This window comes from Mus musculus, chromosome 12 (genome assembly GCF_000001635.26).
Source record: "Mus musculus strain C57BL/6J chromosome 12, GRCm38.p6 C57BL/6J".
Taxonomy (NCBI): Eukaryota; Metazoa; Chordata; class Mammalia; order Rodentia; family Muridae; genus Mus; species Mus musculus.
The window spans coordinates 98,627,208-98,651,743 of record NC_000078.6 but is presented as its reverse complement, the minus strand read 5'-3'; the positions used below and the strand labels follow the sequence as shown (position 1 = coordinate 98,651,743).

At 41.0% G+C, this 24,536-nt stretch overlaps 1 protein-coding gene across 10 annotated transcripts in view; it reads right to left on the bottom strand.

The window, feature by feature from the left end:
• Spata7 (spermatogenesis associated 7) overlaps positions 1-23,615 on the bottom strand; it is a 41,691-nt gene extending 18,076 nt beyond the window's left edge. For 2 of the 10 annotated variants that reach the window (NM_178914.4, NM_001289573.1), the window contains exons 1-5: positions 23,410-23,602; positions 19,707-19,781; positions 17,425-17,520; positions 14,131-14,178; positions 3,262-3,395 (exon numbers count right to left, since the gene is read on the bottom strand). In NM_178914.4, the coding sequence (NP_849245.2) occupies positions 3,262-3,395; positions 14,131-14,178; positions 17,425-17,520; positions 19,707-19,781; positions 23,410-23,428 (372 nt within the window). In that variant the 5' untranslated portion in view covers positions 23,429-23,602. Of the gene's footprint in view, positions 1-3,261; positions 3,396-5,303; positions 5,725-14,130; positions 14,179-17,424; positions 17,521-17,592; positions 17,755-19,706; positions 19,782-23,409 lie in introns of all 10 variants that reach the window. The other 8 variants (XM_030246502.1, XM_030246503.1, XM_006515358.4 and 5 more) reach the window with 8 other exon arrangements.
• Positions 23,616-24,536: the final 921 nt, after the last annotated feature.

Here is a 24,536-nt window from a genome sequence, read left to right as displayed (position 1 = left end):
TATTATTTATAAATGGAACCATAAAAATGCATAAAGGTATATATGAACTACCATAGAGGCAAGCAAATTATAGGATTACAGATACTAAAGGAAAAAAATTAATAACCATATTAATGTTTATTTTACTTTATTATAAATGATTCATAAAGTACATTAAAATATATAATTTAAACAGTTCAAAAATATTCTTATCTCAAAATTATTTACTTTATATTCAAAATGTTAAGAGAATAAACCATTTTAACAATCATAAAACTATAAGGGTTGGACAGATAACCCAGATTAAGAACATTTTTACTCTTGCAAAAGACCTGTGTGAGGCTCCCAGGATCCACAAAGCAGTTCATAACCACTTGTAAATCCAGTTCTAGGGAGTCCAATGTCTCATTCTGGCTTCTAAGGACACGTGGCATGTATGTGGTAATATAGTATACATGTAGGCACTCACACATACACATACAATAAAATAAATGTTAAAAAAATTGACTTGTGAGTCCCTCAAGGGTGGACAGATAGTCGTATCACAGTGCAGAGCATGGGACAGACTTATTCTAAGGGTAGCAGCCTCCCTGGCCTTGTAGCTATAGAGCATCCTCGGGAGGTCTCAACCCTGCCTGATGACTCCCAGATCTCTCTCCTGATGAGATACTTACATCCAATGTCTCCAAAATACATTCAATGTTCCCAAGGCACTGAGTATGCCGAACAAGAAACTCATGCCTCTCATCTATGTTCCCCCAGTCATCCTGTTCTCATCAGAAACGTGGGTATCTTTTTCACTTCTGCCTTTCTCTTCACCTCATTAAACCAGATCCTGACTCCTAGCAATCAGCTTTGTAATAGTAACCTGCCTTGTGTTCCTTGTGTTCTTTATATACCGTAATACCGGGGCCCAGCTCTTAACCTTTCTTTTCCAGATTACTGCAGCTGTCCTGTACTTAGTGTCCTGCTGGTCACTGTGGCTAGTGCAGTCACTGTCTAACTAAAAACTGCTTTCTAGCTCCTCCACACTTAGTCCAGATTCTCCAGAAAGGCTCCCATAGCTTTTCTCACTGCCTACTGATAAACCACGCCTTCATTTGTACTGAAAGGAGTTAGAAGTCCACTATCTGTGCTCAGTAAGCAGCAGGGGACTTGTTCTGCCAAGCAGGCGTGCCAGCGTTCCTCTCTCTTTTCTTACCTTTCTTGTTCCTTTCTTTCTCTCCTTCCCATCTTCCTTTCCCCCCTTTTCTTACCCATGCCATGGATGCTGGGGCTTGAACCAATCCTAACTTGAGAGCATGGGCACTCTCAGTGCTGTTCTCTAACTGGTGATTTGCCCATCTTGAACCCTGGCACTCAGTGGAGGCTGCAGGCCTTAGGGACCTAATTCGCCCCACAAGTTTGCAGTGGAAATTTTAGAATTCTGCAGTTTTAAGTCAGGATTTACTACGAGCTCAGATTCCCCACATATAAATTATACAGTGACAACAGGTACAGGAGGAGGAAAGCTATGGATTTTTAAAAAATTCCAATTAATTGAAGTTAACTAGATACCAATTCTAACAAACTGAAGAAAATATGAGATTGTGTGAAAACAAAACATGGTATTTGGCAATATCAAAGAATTACTAATTTTACAGAATAATAATGGCTTCCCTAGGTTGTCCAGTGTTGCCTCGGGCCTGCAGTGTCCCGCCAAGTGTGCCAAGACTCCATGACGAGCTGGAATTGCTGGCCCACACTACACGGCTATACCTGCCCATAGGACAGCTTCGCTTTTTTCAATTTTTTATTAGATATTTTCTTTATTAACATTTCAAATGCTATCCCCTTTCCTAGTTTCCCCTCCGAAAATCCCCTATCCTCTTCCCCCACTTCCCCCGTTCCCCTACCCACTCGCTCCCGCTCCCTGGCCCTGGCATTCCCCTATACTGGGGCATAGAACCTTCACAGGACCAAGGGCCTCTCCCCGCATTGATGACCGACTAGGCCATCCTCTGCTACATATGCAGCTGGAGCCATGAGTCCCACCATGTGTTTTCTTTGATTGGTGGTTTAGTCCCGGGGAGCTTTGGGGGTACTGGTTAGTTTATATTGCTGGAGAGGAAAGAACACTGGAATGTGCTGATCACTGCCACACTGGGTGTCTTAGTCAGGGTTTCTATTCCTGCACAAACATCACGACCAAGAAGCAAGTTGGGGAGGAAAGGGTTTATTCGGCTTACACTTCCACACTGCTGTTCATCACCAAGGAAGTCAGGACTGAAGCTCAAGCAGGTCAGGAAGCAGGAGCTGATGCAGAGGCCATGGAGGGATGTTTCTTACTGGCTTGCTTCCCCTGGCTTGCTCAGCCTGCTCTCTTATAGAACCAAGACTACCAGCCCAGAGATGGCACCACCCACAAGGGGCCCTCCCCACTTGATCATTAATTGAGAAAATGCCTTACAGTTGTATCTCATGGAGGCATTTCCTCAACTGAAGCTCCTTTCTCTGTGATAACTCCAGCTGTGTCAAGTTGACACACAAACCAGCCAGTGCACTGGGTAAAAGAAAACCTTAATGCTTTAATCACAGCACCAGAGAGGTAGAAGTGGATCTCTGTAAGTCTGAGGCCAGTCTGGTCTACACAGCAAGTTCCAGGACTTGCTGGAATGGATAGAGACCATGTATCAAAACAAAATAAAACAAATATAAAGAAACAAAGAAAACAAAATCCCAAAGAAAAAAAAGAAAGAAAACTTTAATGCATCACAGCTAGGATCTGTTTATACCAAGGACATAAGTCATTCTCTACATTAACAGATAAAATCACAGCATCTTTGCCAAGAAAAGAAAAAAGAGCACTGGATAAAATTACTCGTTGAGATCAAAATACATTATATTAAAAACGTTTTTAATTAAAAACCAAAATCTATCCATTGGAGAGATTCTAAAAACTGCCATCACTTCTCATCCAACTGTGAGCAGAATAATACTTTTTCAAACAAATGTTAAATAGAATTACAAACAAAAACACAGCCCAGGCCAGCCAACTATAGCCTGCAGGCCGCGGTTGCTGTCTCTGGCTAGCGAATGGAGTGCAGCTAGAATTGATTTCAGCGTTGTCCACAGTGGTTGCTTTTTATTGGCAGGCAGTTGTGACAAGGTGCTGTGTCCTGAAGAGCACACATGCTCAAAGTTTGCTGACTCAAAGCTACCCAAAGCTGCAGCCCAAGTCTGGCTGCAGCGATGATGTGTCTGACAAACACCTGCTTTTAAAGAGCAAAAGAGAAACCTTACCTTCTGTAGAGAATTTACAAAGAACTTGGAATTCATCTTAGAATTGGTCTGCATAGCAGATTTACTTAATTTAAACTCCTTTTCACACCGTGCCAACTCCTTCCTCAGTTTTTCTCTTCGTTGTTGGTCAGCATCTAAGGAAGGAAACAATTTATTTTTTAAAGCAGCAACAAAACATAAATACTAATTTTTGGTCTTGTTAGACTAATAAAATCAATGATTTCTCCCTTCGCCCAGGCTGTTCTAGAAGCTGTGATGGTCTTGCAGGGAGGACTCTCTCCAGTGCTAGGGTCAAGGCCAATACCCCATGCACAGCTGGCACATTTTTCTTGTTAAACATATTTATACTACCATATATGAGTAAGATCCATATTAAATCTGTATGAAGAGATTCTAGGTAATATGTAATCTACAGAAATTCCAAACAGAGAGTAGAGGCACAAAAAAAAAAAAAAATCACTTAGGCCAGGAGTTCAGGGACAGCTTGAAAGCAATAACTCAGCTCAAATGAGCAAGCAAAACAGCAAAGCCATGCCAACACTTTAGAGATATTTGCAGTCAGGCAACTGACTTCTATTTCTTTTAAGTCCTATTCATTAGAAATGCTAGTAGAGTAAACCAAATAATCCAATCTAAAAATGGGGTACAGAGGTAAACAGATTTCTCAACAGAGGGATCTCTAATGGCTGAGAAGTACTTAAAGAAATGTTTAAGCTGGGAGTAGTGGTGCATGCCTTTAATCCCAGCACTCGGGAGGCAGAGGCAGGTGGATTTCTGAGTTCGAGGCCAGTCTGGTCTATAAAGTGAGTTCCAGGACAGCCAGGGCTATACAGAGAAACCCTGTCTTGAAAAACCAAAAAGTTCAATGCCCTTAGTCATCAGGGAAATGCAAATCAAAACAACTCTGAAATTCCATCTTATACCCATCAGAATAGCTAAGATCAAGAACTCAAGCAATAGCTTATGCTGTTGAGGATGTGGAACAAATCTTCCTCCATTGCCGGTGGGAGTGCTAACTTGTACAACCACTCTAGAAGTCAATTTGGTGGCTTCTCAGAAAACTGGGAATAGTTCTACTTCAGCTAAACCAATTCCTAGGCATATACCCAAAAGATGTGCCACCATACCACAAGGACACGTGCTCCACAATGTTCACAGCAACCTAATCCATAATAGTCAGAAACTGGAAACATCCCAGATATCCTTCAATCAAAGAATGGATAAAAAATGTGTTTCATTTACCCAATAGAATACCACTCAGCTATTAAAAACAAGGACATGAAATTTGCAAGTGAGTGAGTGAAACTAGAAAATATCGTCTAGAGTGAGGTAATCCCGATCCAAAAGGTCATGAATAGTATGAACTCACTTATAAGTGGATATTAGCCATAAAGTACAGGATTACCACTCTACAATCCACAGACCCAAAGAAGCTTAATAACAATCTCACTCAGAAGGGGAAGTGCATGTGTGCAATCATGTGCCACAGCCTGTTTTGTATGTAGAGATAGAGGACAGCTTTTGAGAGTCCATTCCCTCACATGTGGGTCCTAGGGACTGCACATAGGTGATCATGCTTGATGGTGGATCTTTACATCCTGAGACAGAATTCTGGAATATAGACCTGGGCAGGCTGATATTCACTGTGTAATCTAGGCTGGCCTTAAACTCAAGCTAATTTTTCTTCCTCTTAAATACTCAAGTACAGGTGTGTGCTACCACACTGGCCTTCCTATTTTAATTTTTTTGTAAAAGTACACGTACTACTATTATCTGTTTAATTCTGAAATATGCTTGCTTTTATTTTATCATTTTCTGGGTTTGTCCAGTAATAAATCTTTGATTAGCTTGCTAGTCAGTACCTGACTTAAAAACACATAAAGTATGAAGCTAACATTTCTACTAGTATCTTTTTTCCCACTAATTTATTGACTCACTTTACATCCCGATCACAGGCCCCCTTTCCTCCCAGTCCCCCACTCACACAGCCACTCTTGCTCTCCTTCTCTGAGAAGGGAGGCTCCCTTCTCCCTGGTACCAACCCGCTCTGGCACCTCAAGTCACTGCATCTTCTCCCACTAAGGTCAGACAAGGCTGCCCAGTTAGGGAACAGGATCCACAGGCAGGCAACAGAGTGGGTAAGTTCCTGCTTCAGTTGTTGGGGGACCCACAGGAAGACTAAGCTGCAAATCTGCTGCAAATCCAAATATGGGAGAGGAGACTAGGTCCATCCCACGCTTGCTCCTTGGTCGGTGGTTCAGACTCTGGGAGCCCAGAGTCCAGGCTAATTGACTCTGTTGGTCATCCTGAGGAGTTGCTGTGCCCTCCAGGTTCCTCAATCCTTCCCCCAGCTCTTCCACAAGACTTCTTGAGCTCTGTCTAGTGTTTGGCTGTGGTCTCTGCATCTGTTTCAATCAGCTGCTGGGTGGAGCCTCTCAGAGGACAGTTATGCTAGGCTCCTGTCTGCAAGCATAATAGAGTCAGAGTATCATTAATAGAGTTCTTGCCCACAGGATTGGGCCAGTCATTAGTTGGCCATTTCCTCAGTCTCTGCTCCATCTTTGTCCCTACACTTTTTGTATGCAGAACAAATTTTGGGTTGAATATTTTATGGGTGGGTTGATATTTTTATCCCTGCACTGGGAGTCCAGGAGGTGGCAACTTCAGGCTACATATGCCCTGCTGCTACGAGTCTTAGCTAGAGTCACCCTCATAGACTCCCTGGAACCTCTCCCATCCCTGGTCTCTGGCAAGTCCTAGAGATGACCCGACTCTCACCCCACCCTCATCCCTGACAATTTCCATTCACTCTCCCTGCCCTCTTTCCCCTGCTTTCCCTACATCTGTCCCCCTCTCCTTCCCTTTCCAATCCCTTCTGCCACCCAGCTCCCTCCATCTATAAAAGTAAAGCTTGTGTAGTACTTCATAGATAGGTATAATTTATGTGCTAATTAAAATGAGTAAATTAAAAAAAATAAAATGGTTTTAGACTGGGTAGATAGCTCTGTGGATAAAGGGCTGGCTAAGCAAGCATAAGGACCTGAGCTCAGATCCCCAGAACCCATGCAAGGCCAGCAGCACTGCTCTGCTGAGATGGGAGGCATAGACAGGTAACTGGCTAGAGGTTTGCTGGCTAGCTAGCCTAGCATATCCAGTGGTGAGCAATAGACTCTGTCTCCAACAAGGTGGACGTGAGGGCTGAGCCTGACTTCCACATGTACATGGCACCTGCATGCCCTCATATACAAACATGCACAGAGATTAAAAAATAAAATATGTAAGTAAGAGAAACTAAAGAAACTAAGAGGACATGTTCAACCAGAAAATTTGAAAGCTGGGGCAGGAGAAGTGGCTCAGCATTTTAAGAGCACTTTAATAGCACCCAAGTGGTAGCTCACAACTGTCTTGTAACTCCAGTCCTGGGCATCCAGTGCCCTCTTCTGGTTTCTTTGAGTACTGCACACATAAGGTACACAGACATAAATAAATGCAGGCAAAACACCCACACATATAAAATAAAAAGATTAAAAATTGGTGAAGTTTATCTAATGTGTTATATATAACACTATTTAAACAACAAAGTATATTCCCATTTGGATAATGTGGAAATTGAAATGATCAAGGCAGCACTAGCCATACCAGGAACGTATAGAGCATGAAAATACAGATGACTAAGTCGAGGGATATATTGTTTTATGTCGTAAGCCTATTTCTGAATTATCCAGATCAATTATGATGAGCATAAACTCAATATGATAAGGAGTAATGATGGCTGCTAGTTAGCTATTTGAAGATAACGATCTTTTTAAATTCAGCCATTATACTTTTCTTTACATGGCAAAACCAATAAACTCATGCCTTAAATGATCTAAATATATATCATTAATAAGAAACAAGTTGAAATTTAAAAACAAAATATGAAAGCTAAACTTTAAATACCACTCAATTCTGTTAACTCTCAAAATTTTATCTCTATCCTGAACTCCAGACTCATTCTAACTGCCTTCAAGACACAAGTGATTTTGTTTAATACTCTAAATTACATTATTTATTTGGGGCACACTGCCATGATATGCACTCAGAGGTTAGAGGAGTCACTTCTCTTCCACACGCAGATCAATCTCCTGTTGTCAGACTTGGTAGCAAGTGCATTTACCTGCCACGCTATCTTTCTGGCCCCAGCCAACTAATAGGTACTCATTTTGACCTTATGATGATGAAAGTTGAAGTACTAGTTCATTTCCTCCCCCAAATCCTTTCCTACCATACTCTTTAGTCAAGTAAATCATAGTTCCATCTTGCGGTTGACAGGTCATCCTTGACTCCTCTTCTCTCTCTTCTCCTCTCCTCTCCTCTCCTCTCCTCTCCTCTCCTCTCCTCTCCTCTCCTCTCCTCTCCTCTCCTCTCCTCTCCTCTCCTCTCTTCTCTTGTCTTCTCTTCTCTTTTTTCCCCTCCTTTCTCTCACACCCTAGGCCTATCTAAGCCATTGACAGACATGGTTGGAATGTATCCACGGAAACCATTTCATTCTCTCTTCACTACTATCAATGCAGTCTACCCTCTACCTATCCACACTCTTCAGTGATGGCATTCTGGTCTATTTTCACCTCAGCAGCCAGAGGGATGCTTTGGAAAGCGAAATTGGCTCCGAGATGCCTCTACTCAAGACCCTTCAGTGGCTTTTAGCTTCATTCAGCATGAAGGCCAAGTTCTCCCAATGTGTAACTCAGGGTAACATCATCTATCACTCTTCTGAAGGTTTAGTTCACATGCTCCCCACACTGTTTCTTTTAATTCATCAATCATGGTTCCATTTCAAGGCTGCTTCTTCTCTCTGGATTGCTCTTTCCTTGGAGGGCCACATTACTCTAAATTCTTTCAAGTCTCTGCTTGTCCCTCCAAGACAAAAAAAAAAACAAAAACAAAAAAAAAAAAAAACTTCTCCTCCAAGGGGCTCCTAGCTTTCTTTAACCAGGCTCTACCTCCTCACTGTAGGAATCCCCATCTGACATAGCTTCCTTCTTTGTATATACTCATCGTTTGTCTCCTTTCACTACACAGGAAGCTCTGGAAATCAGTTTTGTTCAACATTTTACTTTAGTCTTTGAGCAACATGTAGCACATGGTAGGCACCCCATAAATATTTTAACTGACAATTATGGATTTTATTTCTAAAACTCTTATCCTATTTATATGTGTGTTGGGGTGGAGTGTGCACAAAAGGGTCAGGTACCACTTTGTGTACCACTCTCTATTGTATTTCCTTGAGACAAGGTTGCTCACTGGATCTGGAGCTTGGCTGGCAGCAAAAAACTACTAGAATATACTAATTTAGGGTGGACTAGCTAAAATTTTCCCCTTGTTACCCTGACAAGCCTGAGTTCATGCAATCCCTGTAACTCATAAATTTGGAAGAAAAGAAATGACTCCCAGTATTGTCTTCTGATTCTACACATATGTACCCACACACATAACAACGTATATGTGTATGTGTGTGTGTGTGTGTATGCAAGCCACAAACACATACACATGAAAATAAAAACCATAACAAGCATTGGCAAACATGTAGAAGAAAAGGGAATCAATCCATGTATAAATTCAAGTGACAGCCATGTACTAATTTGATGTATGAGTTCTTTGAGATTTAGTAATAGAAGTGCTGTGTGTTTCAGCAATCCTGCCTCCAGGCTATATCCAAATGGAATGAAACCAGCCTGTCATACAGGCACACCCCTATATTTTCTGAATTATTCACAACTGCCAAGATACAGAAATAATCTAAATGTTCCCTAGCAGGTAAGTAACTAATGACTGTGTGTGAAGTGTATATGATATAACAGACTGTCTCAGCCTTCGAGAAAGGCAACACTTTCTAGGCTGTGAATGAATCTTGGAGGACCTTTGTCAAGCAGGTAGCCCAGACACAGAAAGACAAAGGCCGCATCATCTCCCTTACATGCAGACACCAAGCAGTCAAGGACCCCAGGTGGTGAAATCAGGAAAGCATAGACTGGAGATGGAGAGATGTTAGTAAAAGGATAGCATTTTCAGTTGTGAAAACAGATATTTGTAGAATGTAATATGAAGCATGGTTACCAATACTACTATCATAATGTTTCAAATTTCTTAAGTGTTCTTGATGCAAATAAAAAGGTGAATATATGAGTTTATAGTAGTCTTGACTGGGTCAGCATTCCACAATATATATAGACATCAAAATACTACTTTATATACATTATATAATTCTGATCAATTAATTATATATTACTAAAGTTAAAAATTTACCACAGTTATCTTAGAATAACTACCTTGTCAGGATAGCAGTGAGTATATTAACCACAAGTAGAAGACTCTGGTTACTGATAAAAATAAAACAACATGCTGAAAAACTAGGAAAATACAGATGGTAAATTTAAAAATACAGTTGGCTATCAGTAACTGGGGGTTCAATAATATAGATTTAACCAAATTAAATGCATATTTTTAAAAAGTCTCAGAAAATAAACTTTGTTGGTGCCATATACTATCTAGTTATTTCTCTGGTCATTCCTTAAAAATCACTTGTATATACTTTACTTTGTATTATGTATTACAGATAATCTAGGGATGGTTTAAAGTCTACAGGGAGACAGGTTGGAAGACGGCTCAGAGTATTGCTGCTGCTGTTCCACAGGACCTGAATTCAGTTCTCAGCACCTACATTAGGCAGTTCACCTATAACTTCAACTCCAGGGGATCCAAAGTACATTCATGGCCTGTGTGGGCACCTGCATACATACAGACATCTGCAACACACTGTGCCCAACCCTGAGCACGTTAAAATTTCTTTATTATTTTAAAATAATTATTTTAATATTTATATTTCTTTTTCCCCATCTCCATGAGGGTGTCACCATCCCACTGGACCCTCCGACTCCCTGGAACCTCCAGTCTCTTGAGGGTTAGGTGCATCTTCTCTGACCGAGTCCAGACCCAGCAGTCCTCTGCTGTACATGTGTTGGGGGCCTCATATCAGCTGGTGTATGCTGCCTGGTTGGTGGCTCAGTGTCTGAGAGATCTCAGAGGTCCAGGTTAGTTGAGACTGCTGGTCCTCCTACAGGGTTGCCCTCCTCCTTAGCTTCTTCCAGCTTTTCCCTAATTCAACCATGGAGTCAGCAGCTTCTGTCCATTGGTTGGGTGTAAATATCTGCATCTGACTATTTATTTATTTAGATATTTTCTTTATTTACATTTCAAATATCCTCTTTCCTAGTCTCCCCTCTGAATATCCCCTACCCCCACCCCCGCTCCCTAACCCACCCACTCCGGCTTCCTGACCCTGGCATTCCCCTATACTGGGGCATAGAACCTTCACAGGACCAAGGGCCTCTCCTCCCATTGATGACTGACTAGGCCATCCTCTGCTACATACGCAGCTAGAGCCATGAGTTCCTCCGTGTGTTTTCTTTGATTGGCAGTTTAGTCCCAGGGAGCTCTGGGGATACTGGTTAGTACATATTGTTCTTCCTATGGGGTTGCAAACCCCTTTAGCTCCTTGGGTACTTTTTATAGCTCCTTCATTGGGGACCCTGTGCTCCGTACAATGGATGGCTGTGAGCATCCACTTCTGTATTTGTCAGGCACTGGCAGAGCCTCTCAGGAGACAGCTTTATCGGGTTCCTGTCAGCAAGCTCTTGTTGGCATCTGCAATAATCTGGGTTTGGTAGTTGTTTAAGGGATGGATTCCTAGGTGGGGCAGTCTCTGGATGATCATTCCTCCAGTCTCTGCTCCGAACTTTGTCTCTATAACTCCTTCCATGGGAATTTTGTTCCCCCTTCTAAGAAGGACTGAAGTATACACACTTTGGTCTTCCTTCTTCTTGAGTTTCATGTGTTTTGCAAATTGTATCTTGGGTATTCTGAGCTTCTGGGCTAATATCCACTTATCAGTGAGTGCATATCATGTGTGTTCTTTTGTGATTGGGTTACCTCACTAAGGATGATATCCTCCAGATTCATCCATTTGTCTAAGAATTTCATAAATTCATTCTTTTTAATAGCTGTGTAGTACTCCATTGTGTAAATGTACCACATTTTCTGTATCCATTCCTCTGTTGAGGGACATCTGGGTTCTTTCCAGCTTATGGCTATTATAAATAAGGCTGCTGTGAACATAGTGGAGCATGTGTCCTTATTACAAGTTGGAACATCTTCTGGGTGTATGCCCAGGAGTAGTACTGCATCCTCTGGTAGTATTATGTCCAATTTTCTGAGGAACCCCCAAACAGTTTCCAGAGTGGTTGGCACTTCTAGGCTTTGCTGGTTTTCATCCTTCTCTGGCTATCTTGGAATCTGAATAGACACTCATTTGGTCCCAGCTCTTCTTTACTGAGGGTTTTTTAAAACTTACTGATTACATTTCCTTATGGTCTACTCAGGTTTTCTACTGTTGGTTCAGTTTTGCTAGACTGTATGCTTCTTATAATCTATCCTTTTCTTCATGGCAATCCAATTGTTAGTGTAAATTGTTCACAGAAGTCCATAATACTTTTTATCTTTAAGTCTTTGTTTTCTTTCTTCAGTCTAGCTAAGATTAGCTAAGAGTGCCAATTTTCAGGAAACCGATTTCTGTTTTATTTTTGTTTTTGTTTTTTAATTCTGTTGTTTTTCTGTCCCTCTTTTCTAATCTTTCTTATGTCCTTCTGTCCACTAACTGGGGGTTAATTTCTTTTCTAGTTTTCTATTTCCTCTGTGCTGACAGGAGGTCTCTTCTATGTGAGGCAAGTACTGTTCCAGTGAGCCACAGCCTGAACTAGTTTTCAGTTTCCTAAGACTTACATTTAAGTCCTTTGCCGTCCTTTGTCCTCTACAGATCAGGCATCTGCACCTTAGTGCAGACCCTGCTGAGTCTTACTGAGTGGCTGTTTTTTAAGGTTTGGGACTTTTGCTTTTGTTTTCATTTGCAGATTTTCTCACTGGAGCCCAGGCTGGCCCTGTGTCACCTCTTCGGTGACAGGTGTGCACCAACACATCCCATCAAGAGTTCTCTTTTTATTTTACCTTGGACTCAAAGTTAGTTTCTAAATTTGTGAATATTAACCTTCTGTTGTTAATTTTTATTTTAATTAAACTCTGGCTAAAAAGATTCTTATTTTCTGAAATATGCTAAGATAAATTTGTACCTTGATATGATAAACTCCAGGAATGTTCCATGTGCTCTTAGGGAAATGTGCATCACACCCTGGTGGAAAGTCTGGCACGTTTGTTAGGTTCATTTCATTAACTGTGTTATTCACCTCAACTGCTTCTTTACTGATAGTGTTTGGATATTCTTGCCATTACTGAAAGTAGAGTATGGGATCTACCATCAGTGTATTGCTATCAGTTTTGAGATTTAGATTTTTCTGTTACTATTTGCTTTTTATATTTCAGGAGCTCTGAAATATAATTGCTAGACCTTCCTATTGTACCTTTTAATGGCCATCTTTTTCTCTATAGAAAGCTTCTGACTTAAAGGTTTTTGCCAACATAACGGCAACCACTGCTGATTTCTCTTGTTTCTCCTCCCTGTGCACTGTCTTTGCCTTTTATTCTTTCATTTAGAGTGTGTCCTCACATCTGCACCAAGGCCCCTAAGACAGCACCAGGACCCCTAAGACAGCATGCCACTTTTTTTCCTGTTGCTTTTTAGATTGAACCAGCTATTATACATCTTTGGATTGGCAAGTTTAATTTATTTATATTTAACACACACACACACACACACACATGTATATATATATGTGTACACACTTGCTTTTTTTGTTTTGTTTTGTTTGTTTGTTTGAGACAGGGCTTCTTTGTGGTTGTCCTGGAACATGCTCTGTAGATAAGGCTAGTCTCGAACTCACATATCTGCTTGCCTCTGTCTTCTGAGTGTTGGGATTAAAGGTGTGCACCACCACTGCCCAACTTAAAACTCATTTATAAATTGAAATTTATTATCATTTTGTTATTGTTTCCTACATTCTTAGCAAATGTTTTGTTTGTTCCATTATTTGGTGATTTTTTTTTTTAAATCTCCAAACAAAAGATAGCCAAGCAACCAAACCAGAAAGCCTTGCATGTGGCTGGTGGATGTAAGCCTGTGCAGATGCCATAGAAAACATGCCAGTTTCCAAGAAAGCACAGAGAGAGTTACTGGTGGCACAGAAACCTCCCTTCTGGGTACATCCTCTGAATCTGTGTCCCCACTGTCACTCACAGCAATGGAAGACAACTGAAGCTGCTAATGACAAACAGAATGAGGCACATGCACACATCACTTTATTGAGCCTTAAGAAAGACTTTGGGCTGCTGATATGACTCATGGGCAATGCCTTGCTACACAAGTCTGGTGATCTGAGTTTGAGTCGTAGACCCAGTTAAAGTTAGGAGGAGGAACCAACTCTACAGAGCTGTCCTTTGACCTCTGCATGTATGTCATGGCTCACATATACATCATACAAACTCAGACAATAATAAACTTCTAAAAAAGATTCTGATTCATTACAGCATAAGTGATGTTAACATTATACCAAGTAAAATATGCTGGTCTCAGAGGAAACACTATAGAATTCCACCTAATCAAGGAACTTAGAATCATAAAGTTCAAGGAAAGTGGACTGGAGAGAAACTGGACTTACAAAGCAGACGTGGACATGTGGTTCTCGGGCTCACACGTGGCCCAGGGTAGCTGGATGGCAGTGATGACTCAGCACACAGTACTTAATGTTGTAAACACAATGTTGTAAAGACGCAGTACTTAATGCCATTGAAATGGACACTTAGAAATAGTTAGGATGTTAAGTCTCAAATTATGTCTACTTCACCTATTTTTAAAGAGGTATCTTGTTAAAAAAAATTACTTACATTTGATGCTAGTATTCACACTTACTGGAATTGAGCAGTCCACTGCGGCTGAAAGAGAAAAAAAATGTTTAATAATATTCTTTATATTTATAAATAATGAGAAACAATAAATTTATAAACACAAAATGCTCTGAAGACTTGAAGTTCTTTGCTTTATTATTGTATTTCTAGAGATTAAAAATAAGATAGCAGATAAAAAATACTAGGTGGGATTAACAGCTCATTGGACAATGTAGAATAGAATACTGGTGAACATGAAAACATAGCAGTTTAACCACTGAATACAAAATATAAGGAAGACTGAACAAGGAATGAGCAGAGCTTTGGTGGCTGATGCCAGGCCTTTATCATGGCACACCAGCACGGTTAAGCACAGACTTCAACAAAGTGGGGCATCTCCATCCCTATTTCAAGACTTAATGCGATGCTCCAAAAACAAAGCAGGATGCTGCGGGCAGAAAGGTAGACATGTAGATATGCACATTTATACCCCAAGACAGACTTATACATTGGGTCAAATGATGCTGAAGTAATTCGATAGGGAATTACTCTTCAGTAATTGATACCAGAAATTTAATATCTGAGTGGGCAAAAACCAGTAACCTTTTATTCATACTATATACCAAAACTCAAAATGAACCACAGACTTAAGTGGAAGAGTCACAAGCAAAAAGCTTCTAGAAGAAAACAAATTCAGAAAACCCTAAGATTACAAAATGGTCTCTTAAACACGCTGTTTAAAATACAAATCCTAAGATATCTGAAAACTGAGCTTGATTTTATATGATTTTAATGCTATGATATACTATTTTCTTCAATTATTTAAAACATAACCTAAATATTTTAAAGTTCAGCTCTTGAGACTACATAGCAAGATCCAAGTCACACAAAAGTAAATAAAAATTAGGTAAAGTTAGTAAAATAAATTAGTGAAATTAAAGTTTATATTTAACCTTGGAGGTATTCACAAAGAGGAGACACTGCTCTATCCTGGCAACAGCAGGTGCTGCTGAGGGGGCAGTGGTAAGGAAACAACCAGCAGCCACTCTGGAAAGGCTTCCGTCACAAAGCTAAATGTACCCATGAACAAACCCAATGCTCGACGCCTAGTAAAATGCATTCACCATGCGGAACAGAGACACATGTTCACAACTGTGTGTGGACACTTACAGTCATTTGATTCCCAATAACTCACACTGAGTCAAAACAACCCAAATAGTCTCCAAGCCGTGAATCAACCAATTATGACAGCTTCATTAAATGGAATACTTTTTTTTTTTTTTTTTTTGGAGACACATTCTCTCTCTCCCTGAGTCCCCTGGAACTCACTACATGGATCAGCCTGACCTGTAACTCAGAGATCCGCCTCCCTCTCCCTCCTGAGTGCTGGCATTAAAGACATGCACCATCAATTAGAATCCTATTTATAAACAAAAGTAAATACATTTAAGGGCTGCGGAGAAGGCTCAGTCGGTAAAGTACTTGCACAAGCACAGGACTGAGGTCTAACCCCAAACCCATGTAAACAGCCAGATGTGGTGCTGTGCACTCAGAACCTCCATGGGGAGGCAGTGGATCCCCAGCGCTGACTGCCCAGCCTGCCTACCCTAATGGGCAAGCTTCAAACCAGTGAAAGACTGTCTCAAAAATAAGGTTAGCATCTGAGGGTGTGCTCTGTCCCCCCCCACCCCCCACACACACACACACACCCCACCCAAAAACTAAGGGAGAAATACTGATAAACACATTATGGATGCCTCAATGTGTTGTCCACATTGAAAGAAGCCAGGCTGAAAGTATAAATAAATATTATTCTATTCTATAGAAAAGGCAAAAGTGTAGGAACAGAGAACAGATGACGGGGACCTTTTTGGATATTGGAAATGTCCCATACTGGGGTCAGCACACTGTTAGTGCAGGATCAGAGAGGGTAAATCTCTCGCTTTTTGAGGTAAAACAGCCGGTCTCAACCAGTTGACTCTGCATTTCAGTGCAAAGACTGCTACAGCCAGTATGAAAAAGAATGAACATGACTGTGCTTATGGACACTAAATTCAAATCTCATACTGTTTCCAAATGCTACAAAATACGCCCCCCCCCTTTTCTTAGCAGCAATTTAAAATATATGCACCCTTCTCTGTTCCTGAACTGAACAACAGCATGGGGCAGGAAGATGGCCATACATGCTAGAGCTAAATGATCTCTTGTTTACTGTCAACACTGTCATGGTTATAGAGACATATACATTTTCAAGGTATTTCCCTATATACTTACAACTAGTGCATTTTATTCTACATAAGTTATCTTTTAATAAAATCAATGATAAAAGGAAGAATAGCAGCCAGTCTCTTCTCTGTGTAACTTCCTAAGTGAAAAGGAGGTTAGATTATATTAAGACCAGCACACAGCTGAGAACGGCAGCACAACGAATTAAGTTCCTTGGGCGCCCAAAGCGGAAGGATACTGATGTCAGGTCAGCCTGGGCTTTATAGTAACATCTTGTGCTAGGAAGACAGCACAGTCACTAGTGAAACGCAGGCATGGCAGCACACTTTTGTACTCTCAGCCCTAGGAAGGCAGAGTCAGGAGGATCTCTGCGGTTGCCTCCTATGTAGTTTAGCCTTAAAATGTCGCGTCCAAGGTCTCAGTGAGTGACCCTCTCTTTTTTTTTTTTTTTTTTTTTTTTTTAAAGATTTATTTATTTATTTATTATATGTAAGTACACTGTAGCTGTCCTCAGACACTCCAGAAGAGGGAGTCAGATCTTATTGGTTGGATGGTTGTGAGCCACCATGTGGTTGCTGGGATTTGAACTTCCAACCTTTGGAAGAGCAGTCGGGTGCTCTTACCCACTGAGCCATCTCACCAGCCCCGAGTGACCCTCTCTTAATAAAATGGATAGCTCCTGACAAATGACACTTAAGGTTGACCTCTGACTTCTATATGCATACACACACATTCATACGCACCTGAATACACACTTGCTTTCTCACACACACACAAGCATGCCCCAATATAGACACCTAAAATTTTAAACACAAATAGAAACATGAGCAATCTCTAACAACAAAAGAATATTAGAATAAATGCATTGAATGAGCTATCTAGGCATTATGTAATTGTAAATGTTGTTAACATAAATTTTGCCCTTGGTATAATCAATAGTTGGCATCCCACTTTAAGATCCAAGTCCCCTTTGAAATAATGTAAAAACCCCTTTGCCACAGGTTCATCCTAATGAGAAGTAAAGCTGGGGTTTACATGGGCACAGGAAATTCAAATTTGCACGTTTACCTTTGGCTGAAAGGATTTTATTATAGTGAATAGCCATGTGGTTCTTGACCAGCTGCAGGGTGCTTAGTCTGAGAGAAGAGGAATCAGTGCAAAAAGCTAAAAATTAAAACATAGTTAATCATTACACATGTACACTTAATATAAACATCACAAGATACAGTTACTGACGTCATTCTCAGTCCCGTTCTGGACTTCGCTGGAGGCGGCGGAGAATGCACACACTGTCATGGCTCTGTGTCCAGTCTCCGACACTGACAGCAGCAGCCATCACCTGGGCTCCAGCCTCTTCAAGAGTGAAGTTTTACAAGCTTGAGAGTTTGCGAAGAGATTCTAGAATATAATCCAGTAAAATAATCTAAACTATAATCTACTAATAGATTAATAATGTTAATCTACTCTTAAATTATTACTATTTTATATCTCTTTATCTCATAATTAAACATCTTCAATCGTTTGCTTGATTGTGAACCACTGAGCCTGAGAGATCAGACAAGACTATGCATGGAGACTGTGCGGTCAGCGTCACAGAGAGGTAAGTCTCTGACTTCACCGCTGCAGTCAAGATCCACAGACTGCTTTAAATCTATGCATTGAACCTTTCCACCTTCTCTCAAATTGTTTAAAGTGAACCTTAGAAGCATTAAGCATCGATATATAAGCATAAAGCACTATGGAGGCATATTCTTAAACATTAAAAACACTTTTTACATGTGTTTTTATGTGTGTGTGGTATATGTGCATGCCTATGTATGTCACATGTGTGTGCATACATGTATGTGTACAACAGTGAGTGAGCACACAGGTATAGGTATAGAATCTTCCTTGGTCATTCTCCATCTTATTTAGTGAGGTAGGATCTTTCATTTGAAGCATGGTCAGCCGATGAGGCTAGTCTAACTAGCCAGCTTGCTCTGGGCATCCCATCCCTATCTCCCCAGGCAGGTGGGCTGCCACTCCCACCATGTGTTTATATTGGTTTGGGGATCCAACTCTCAAATTTGCACAGCAAGTACTTTATCTATTTATCCACTGAGCTATCTTCCCAGCCCCTGAAAAATTTTGAGAAATAACAGGAGCATATACTTAAAAAATTCCACAGTAAAATAGAATATAGGACTTGAAAGATTCTTTTACGCTGAAACAGATTCCCCCCCTAGATCTATCCTTCAGTACTTCAAAATCAATCCATTCATGAAAACTCCGCAGAATACAAGCATGTTACTATCAAAGATGTGGCTGGCAGACACGTGCCATGCATCCTCACATTCTCTACCAGTAAAATTCTTTTTAGCCATTATTATCACCATTTAATAGAAGGACAGAGCTGTGCACTAAATCTGTGTCATATTCCTGCAAAGGAGGCGTTGCTGAGATAAGAACCAATGCAGCTACATGCTGACAAGTGCTCTGCCTACATTAGCTGTGCAAGTGCATGCTTGTGTGTGTGTGTGTGTGTGTGTGTGTGTGTGTGTCCGCGCATGCGCTCCAGAAGATTGAACCTAGGAGCTATGCAAACCCTCGACCCCTGAGCTATATAGCCCCAGCACTCTTTACCTTTTTTTTTTTTTTTTTTTTTGAGAAAAGTTCTCATTAAGTTCCAGAATGGCCTTGATCTCAAGCTATAGCCCAGGCAGGCCATAAACTTACTATCCTCCTGCCTCAGTCTTTCAGATACTGGTATTGCAGGTTTGCACCACCAGATATTGCTTCAAAGGTTTGTTTGCTTGGTTTTGTTTGTTTGTTTGTTTGTTTGTTTGTTTTTTAAATAGGCTTTCCTAGCTGTTTCTATGAATACACTCTGGTACAAAGAAATAAAATGAAATAATTAAAAATTTCATCATTTTTTTCTTATTTGGAGGGGACAATATGAAATATTTTTCATAGAAATAAGAACAATGGGTTTAAATTGTTTTTCCTAAAACCAATGCCAAAAATATTTAAGTTATAATTAAAATTTTACTTTGGAGACCTTTATTACTTGACAATCATCAACTTAATAAGGCAGACATGCCTTCAACCAGACCGTGTGCTGGCAAAAGTAGCCCCTGGTTGTGGCAGGGTGGGAAAGCAGGGGCAGCTAGGTTCACAATCAGGGCACAACAACAGTTCGACATTATGACCCCCAAACTGAGTCCAAAGAATGCCTACGACATTTAGTTCTAATTGCTGGCATGAAGTGCAGTAAGTTTTCCTTAAGAGAGCTTCGTCCTCAGGTCACGGGACGCCCAACACAGAGAACAGTGAGTTTCTAACGCAGCTCCAGCTGTAAGCCGCTCACTTACCGTTGCTCTTGGTGCTCAGGTGTCCTGTAAACAAGCATGGAGGGCTGTATCTGGGGAGGACAGAGGTTGCTCTGACTTTCAACAACAAGAAAAACACAAATTAGGACACGGCAAACACAACTTTCATAAAAAACAATATAGAATTTTAAAAAGAACACATTTATTTTTAAATAAAGTTGCTGAAACTTTTATTCAGCTAGGCATGGTGGTGCATACCTATAATCCCAGCAGTTCAGAGGCAGAGGCAGGTAGATCTTTGAATTCCAGGCTAGACTGGTCTATATAAAAAGTTCAAATCCAGCCAGGGCTAAATAATAGCACCCTGTCTCAAAAGAAATCATTGTTATGTTACTACCAACAAAAATTTATCTAATAGGAAAAATCCTATGACCACAGATTGAACATTTTTTTTTTTTTAAGGAAATAAGGGTTGGGAGGATGGCTCAGGTGATAAAGTGGCTGTCACATACACACCAAGGAAAGACCTGAGTTTGGAATCCACATAAAAAGCCAGGCCTGGCAGCACATGCTTTTAACTCCAGCTTTGGAGGGGATAGGGTGGGCACAGATAGGTCCCTGACACTCTGTGACAAACTACTGTAGCTGAACCAATGAGCTTCAAAAGGCACTGCCAGTTTTAGTTGTAACTTGACACAACCTAAAATTACCTGTGAAGAGTCTCAGTGAGGGAGTGCCTAGGCCGCATCTAGACCTTTGAGCTCCCACTGTTGGGGAATACCCATTGAGATAGTTCATCACAGAACAGGCATAAAATAGTGGGAGGCCTTGTCTTAAGATACAGGCGGAGAACACCAGGGAGACACTTGACCTTAGCTCCCAACCGACACATGGGTGCACACCCCCTTTTTTTTTTTTTTTAAGAAAACAAGCTATTTTATGTGAAGCACTGTCTGTATTGGAGGTCTGTGCCTGACAAGTGCTCTCCACTGAATTGTTTTCAAACTAAGTTATTTTCAGGATGGTTTACTTTGAGACTTTATTTTTACTGAAGTGATCAATAGGTCATTTATGTCACTTTATATATAATGATTTCATTTTGTTCACTACTGACACATTGGATTTTTGTTTTGAGATAATATATATTTTGAGTTATATTTATTATATTATTTTCTTTTGAGATTAGGTCTTACTATACGGCCCAGGCTAAAGCTGGTCTTGAATTCCTGGACTCAAGTGATCCTGCCTCAGCCATCCAAGCAATTGGAATCACAGGCACACACCAATGTACCCAACTAAACACACTATATTTAAAGAGAATTCCAATAATGTAAAAATAGTGTCGGATCTTTCAGACTTCATGGGATTAGAAAATTACATAGACACCATCACAAAATAATTTTTCTCCACAATTTAATTGTATGTCCGGTAATGATATTTAAAAAGGAGCAGAGTTTCAGTGTTATTATAACTAGTATATAGAACATGAATACTATAATCCTCAGGCAGCTTTTTTGGTTGTTTCTTCTTCATTTATTTACATTAAGATATGCACTCACTGGTTTCTAACATTCCTAACAGATAAATGTCATGTTTAAAACTCACAGGGCTGCAGGGAGGCCTAGACAAGTCATTTTACCTGGGCCCTCTCTCAGGCATCGCTTCTTCCAATGCGGACATTTTTTCTGTTTCTTGATATGACTTTTTTTTTTTTTTTTTTGCCAATGCAAGTGTTAGGTAATACTGTAGTAATTACTACTTATAGCTACTTTTATGACTGTTTAACAATCCTTTCTACTCATTTAAATAACTTAGGCACAGGTTCTATATCTTGACTGGACCCAGAATGATCTGAAAGCAGTCTTAAGCTAAATGCCCAGAAAAAGAGCAGTCTTGTCTAAATTAAGACTAAAAATTGCTGCATGAGATGGATGTGGTGTTGGTGGGACAGTCAAATTCTTCAGCTCAGTTTCCTAGAGAATTTGATTTTATTAGCAATCAGAAGAAACTTCACTGAGGAAAAAAAAATGGTGTTTCAGTACTTTCCCAACATTTCTGCAATTTTAGGAATAGGTCACTTTTAAAGGTATTTCCAAGGGAATGACAGATTAAAAAACCTTTCCCAAGCTCTTCTCAGTTGGCTGTCCCAACAGGTTGTCTCCTCCTGTTTTTCCAGCACAGGTTGCTGATATACAATGAATGGTGGACCAATAGTCTCATTTTTTCCCCTTTCTCCTTCCTCCCGTCAGACACTGGAAATAGAGCCTTAAAGGTGATCAAGCCTAGCTCCCCATTTTTCAACAACTAAGGCTTGGCAACGTAAAGTAACTGTCAGGACGCCTCATTCGTTGCTATCAGAGACTAGATACAAGACCTCACTAGTTGCTATCAGAGACTAGATACAAGACCAGTTGTTCTTCAAGCTGATGGCTTTCTGCCGTATCACACTCTTGAAGGCTGACCTCACAAAAGCATTTGCTTACTGTGAGGAAGGGAGGAACGTTTTCCCCCTTGGGTATCTTTAGTATCTAATATTCTGAAGTAGCTGAGGGAACTAATAGAATCTAAGACGGTTACTTTAAACTAAAATTAAGCATTGAGGTTTCAACTAAATGAATGGTTACTTATAATTTAGTATATAAAAACTAGCCCAGATACTTATTGAATATAACATTTATACCAGGAACGATGTTATTGATATATGTTATGGGCTAAAACTGAAGCCACCTAAAAGTATAAACCCATTTACATTTGTCACCTCATTTAAAAATAAACACTAAAACCTCACTAAGTCTATTACTAAACAAATGTAAGTAAAAGAACTTGAGGGTTTTAGCTTCTTAGTCTGGGGCTTGTTCTGTGACCAACCATGACACTAGGGGAATTATTTATAATCTTTTGTTTTATTCATTTCAAAATATGAATAATACCCATTTAACAGGATTTGTGTGTAAACAAGTGTTGGGTTACGGGTGGAACACTGCAAAGGTTTAAAGTTTATTTTGTAACCATTTCTGAAGACCATAACAGCATTTGGTGTGTTTTCCTCTAGAGCTTAGGTTGGGATGGTGTCTGAATATCCTCCCCCCCCCCCAACCTTGTATGCTAAGCAGAACACTTATTTTGATGAAATTATTGTAGAATAAAGGTGCATGCAAGATGAAAGCAAGGCTTAATTAATCATTAGCAGGTCGATTCAAAGGTAGTCTTTTGCTATTAAACATTCAGTCCAATGACCAGCCACATTGGAAGTTTATTACAAATGCAGTATCCCAGCTCCTACCTTGGAGCCACTGAATTATAACCAGCTCTGGGTGAGTCAGTTCTGGAGGGAGGGAGAGAAGGAGGGAGGGAGTGGAAGATTTCATGTACTTAAAATGCACCAGGAGCTTGCTGTATATTATCTGCACTTAACCCCCAAGAACTCCGTGGCATGGGTATTTACCCACTACCTTCAAGATGAGCAAACTGAGCGCCGTTTCTGTGAAAGCAGCCGGCCTGATCTGGGGCTCAGGTTAGATTTCAAAGACCAGGCTAGTATTCCGCCTAGAAGATACCCAAGTGATACAGGCTGCAGGGTCCCAGGATCAGGGGATGGATGTCAGGCAGTAAATCAAAGAGCCGGGCATGCGGGGCCTCCCTGAGCTCAGGGCGTTTCTAGTTCCAGCCATTACCCTGCGACACTGAAGGAGGTGGCAGGCAACCTTAAAGGCCATGGGCAGCCTGGACCCGCGCAGTCCCTTACCTCTCCGGCTGCCATCCATGCTTAGTCCTCCTGCGGCCTCCGCGGTTGTATCCCCTTGGTTCTTACTGGGATGAAGCCGAGCTCCCCCGCAGCGGAGGTGAAAAGGAAAAGACCAGGACCGCGGGGGCGCAAAGGGTCACAGCGACAGTCGCCAGGGCGGTTGCTAAGGGCGAGCTCCGCGGCTGCAGATTATGACGTCACAACACAGGGACCTGTGCTCCTAGGCCCCGCCCCGCCCACGCCCCCAGGCACTCCTGCTTACCGAAAGTGCCAGCAGCCGGCGGGAGGATGGCCACGGGTCCCAATCTGTTGTTCTGGGATCCTGGCAGTTATCCAGAGTGAACTGTCCGGAAAGAGAGTCATATCTGCTTCTGCCAGCACTTTTAACTTGGATGCCTGTGATTCGAACTCAAGTCCCCAAGCTTGCAGCGCAAGCGCTTTTGACACAGCAGTTATCTAATGCAGCTACTCCCCCCCCCCCCGCCCCAAACCCCAAGTTTGTATTGTAAGCATTGCAATTAGTGTGAATTTCCTTTCTGCCTACTGAGTTCCTCAGCTCCTGCACTCGCTCTCCCTTTATCTTTAAAGCCACAAAGATCGGTTCATTTTGAATGGAAGAAGGCAGTGAGAAAAGTGTGGATGTATTCCGCTGCTTTCTGCGAGTTGTTTATTTTTGCAGTAGTTAATTGTGTATCCATGGAAATAAGAGCAGAACGGGGTAGAGGGAGTGCAGAAAGCATTCTGTCCCGCTAGGCTTTTCAGCAACCCGTTCTTGAACTTTTAGGCTGGATGGATAAGTCCTTGTTGTGGTATCATATAGCAGTATTCCTGGGCTCTGCCCACTAGAAGACCACAACCCATTAATTGCAACCTAATTGCAACCAAAAATGTCACTAGGTATTGCCAAAGGTTGCCTGAGGAGGAAACTACATCCCATTTGAGAACCTCTGTAGTCACAGAAAGCATACTGGATTCCGAGCCAGATTTGCTGAACTTTGAGCGTCTAGATATTATGGTTGGTTTTTATGGCACCCTAGTGAAAGTTAGAACCTCCAGAATAGGGAGGCTTTCCGGATTTCCTTAAATGATTTGGAAGGGGCTGGGGAGATGGCTCAGCGGGTAAGAGT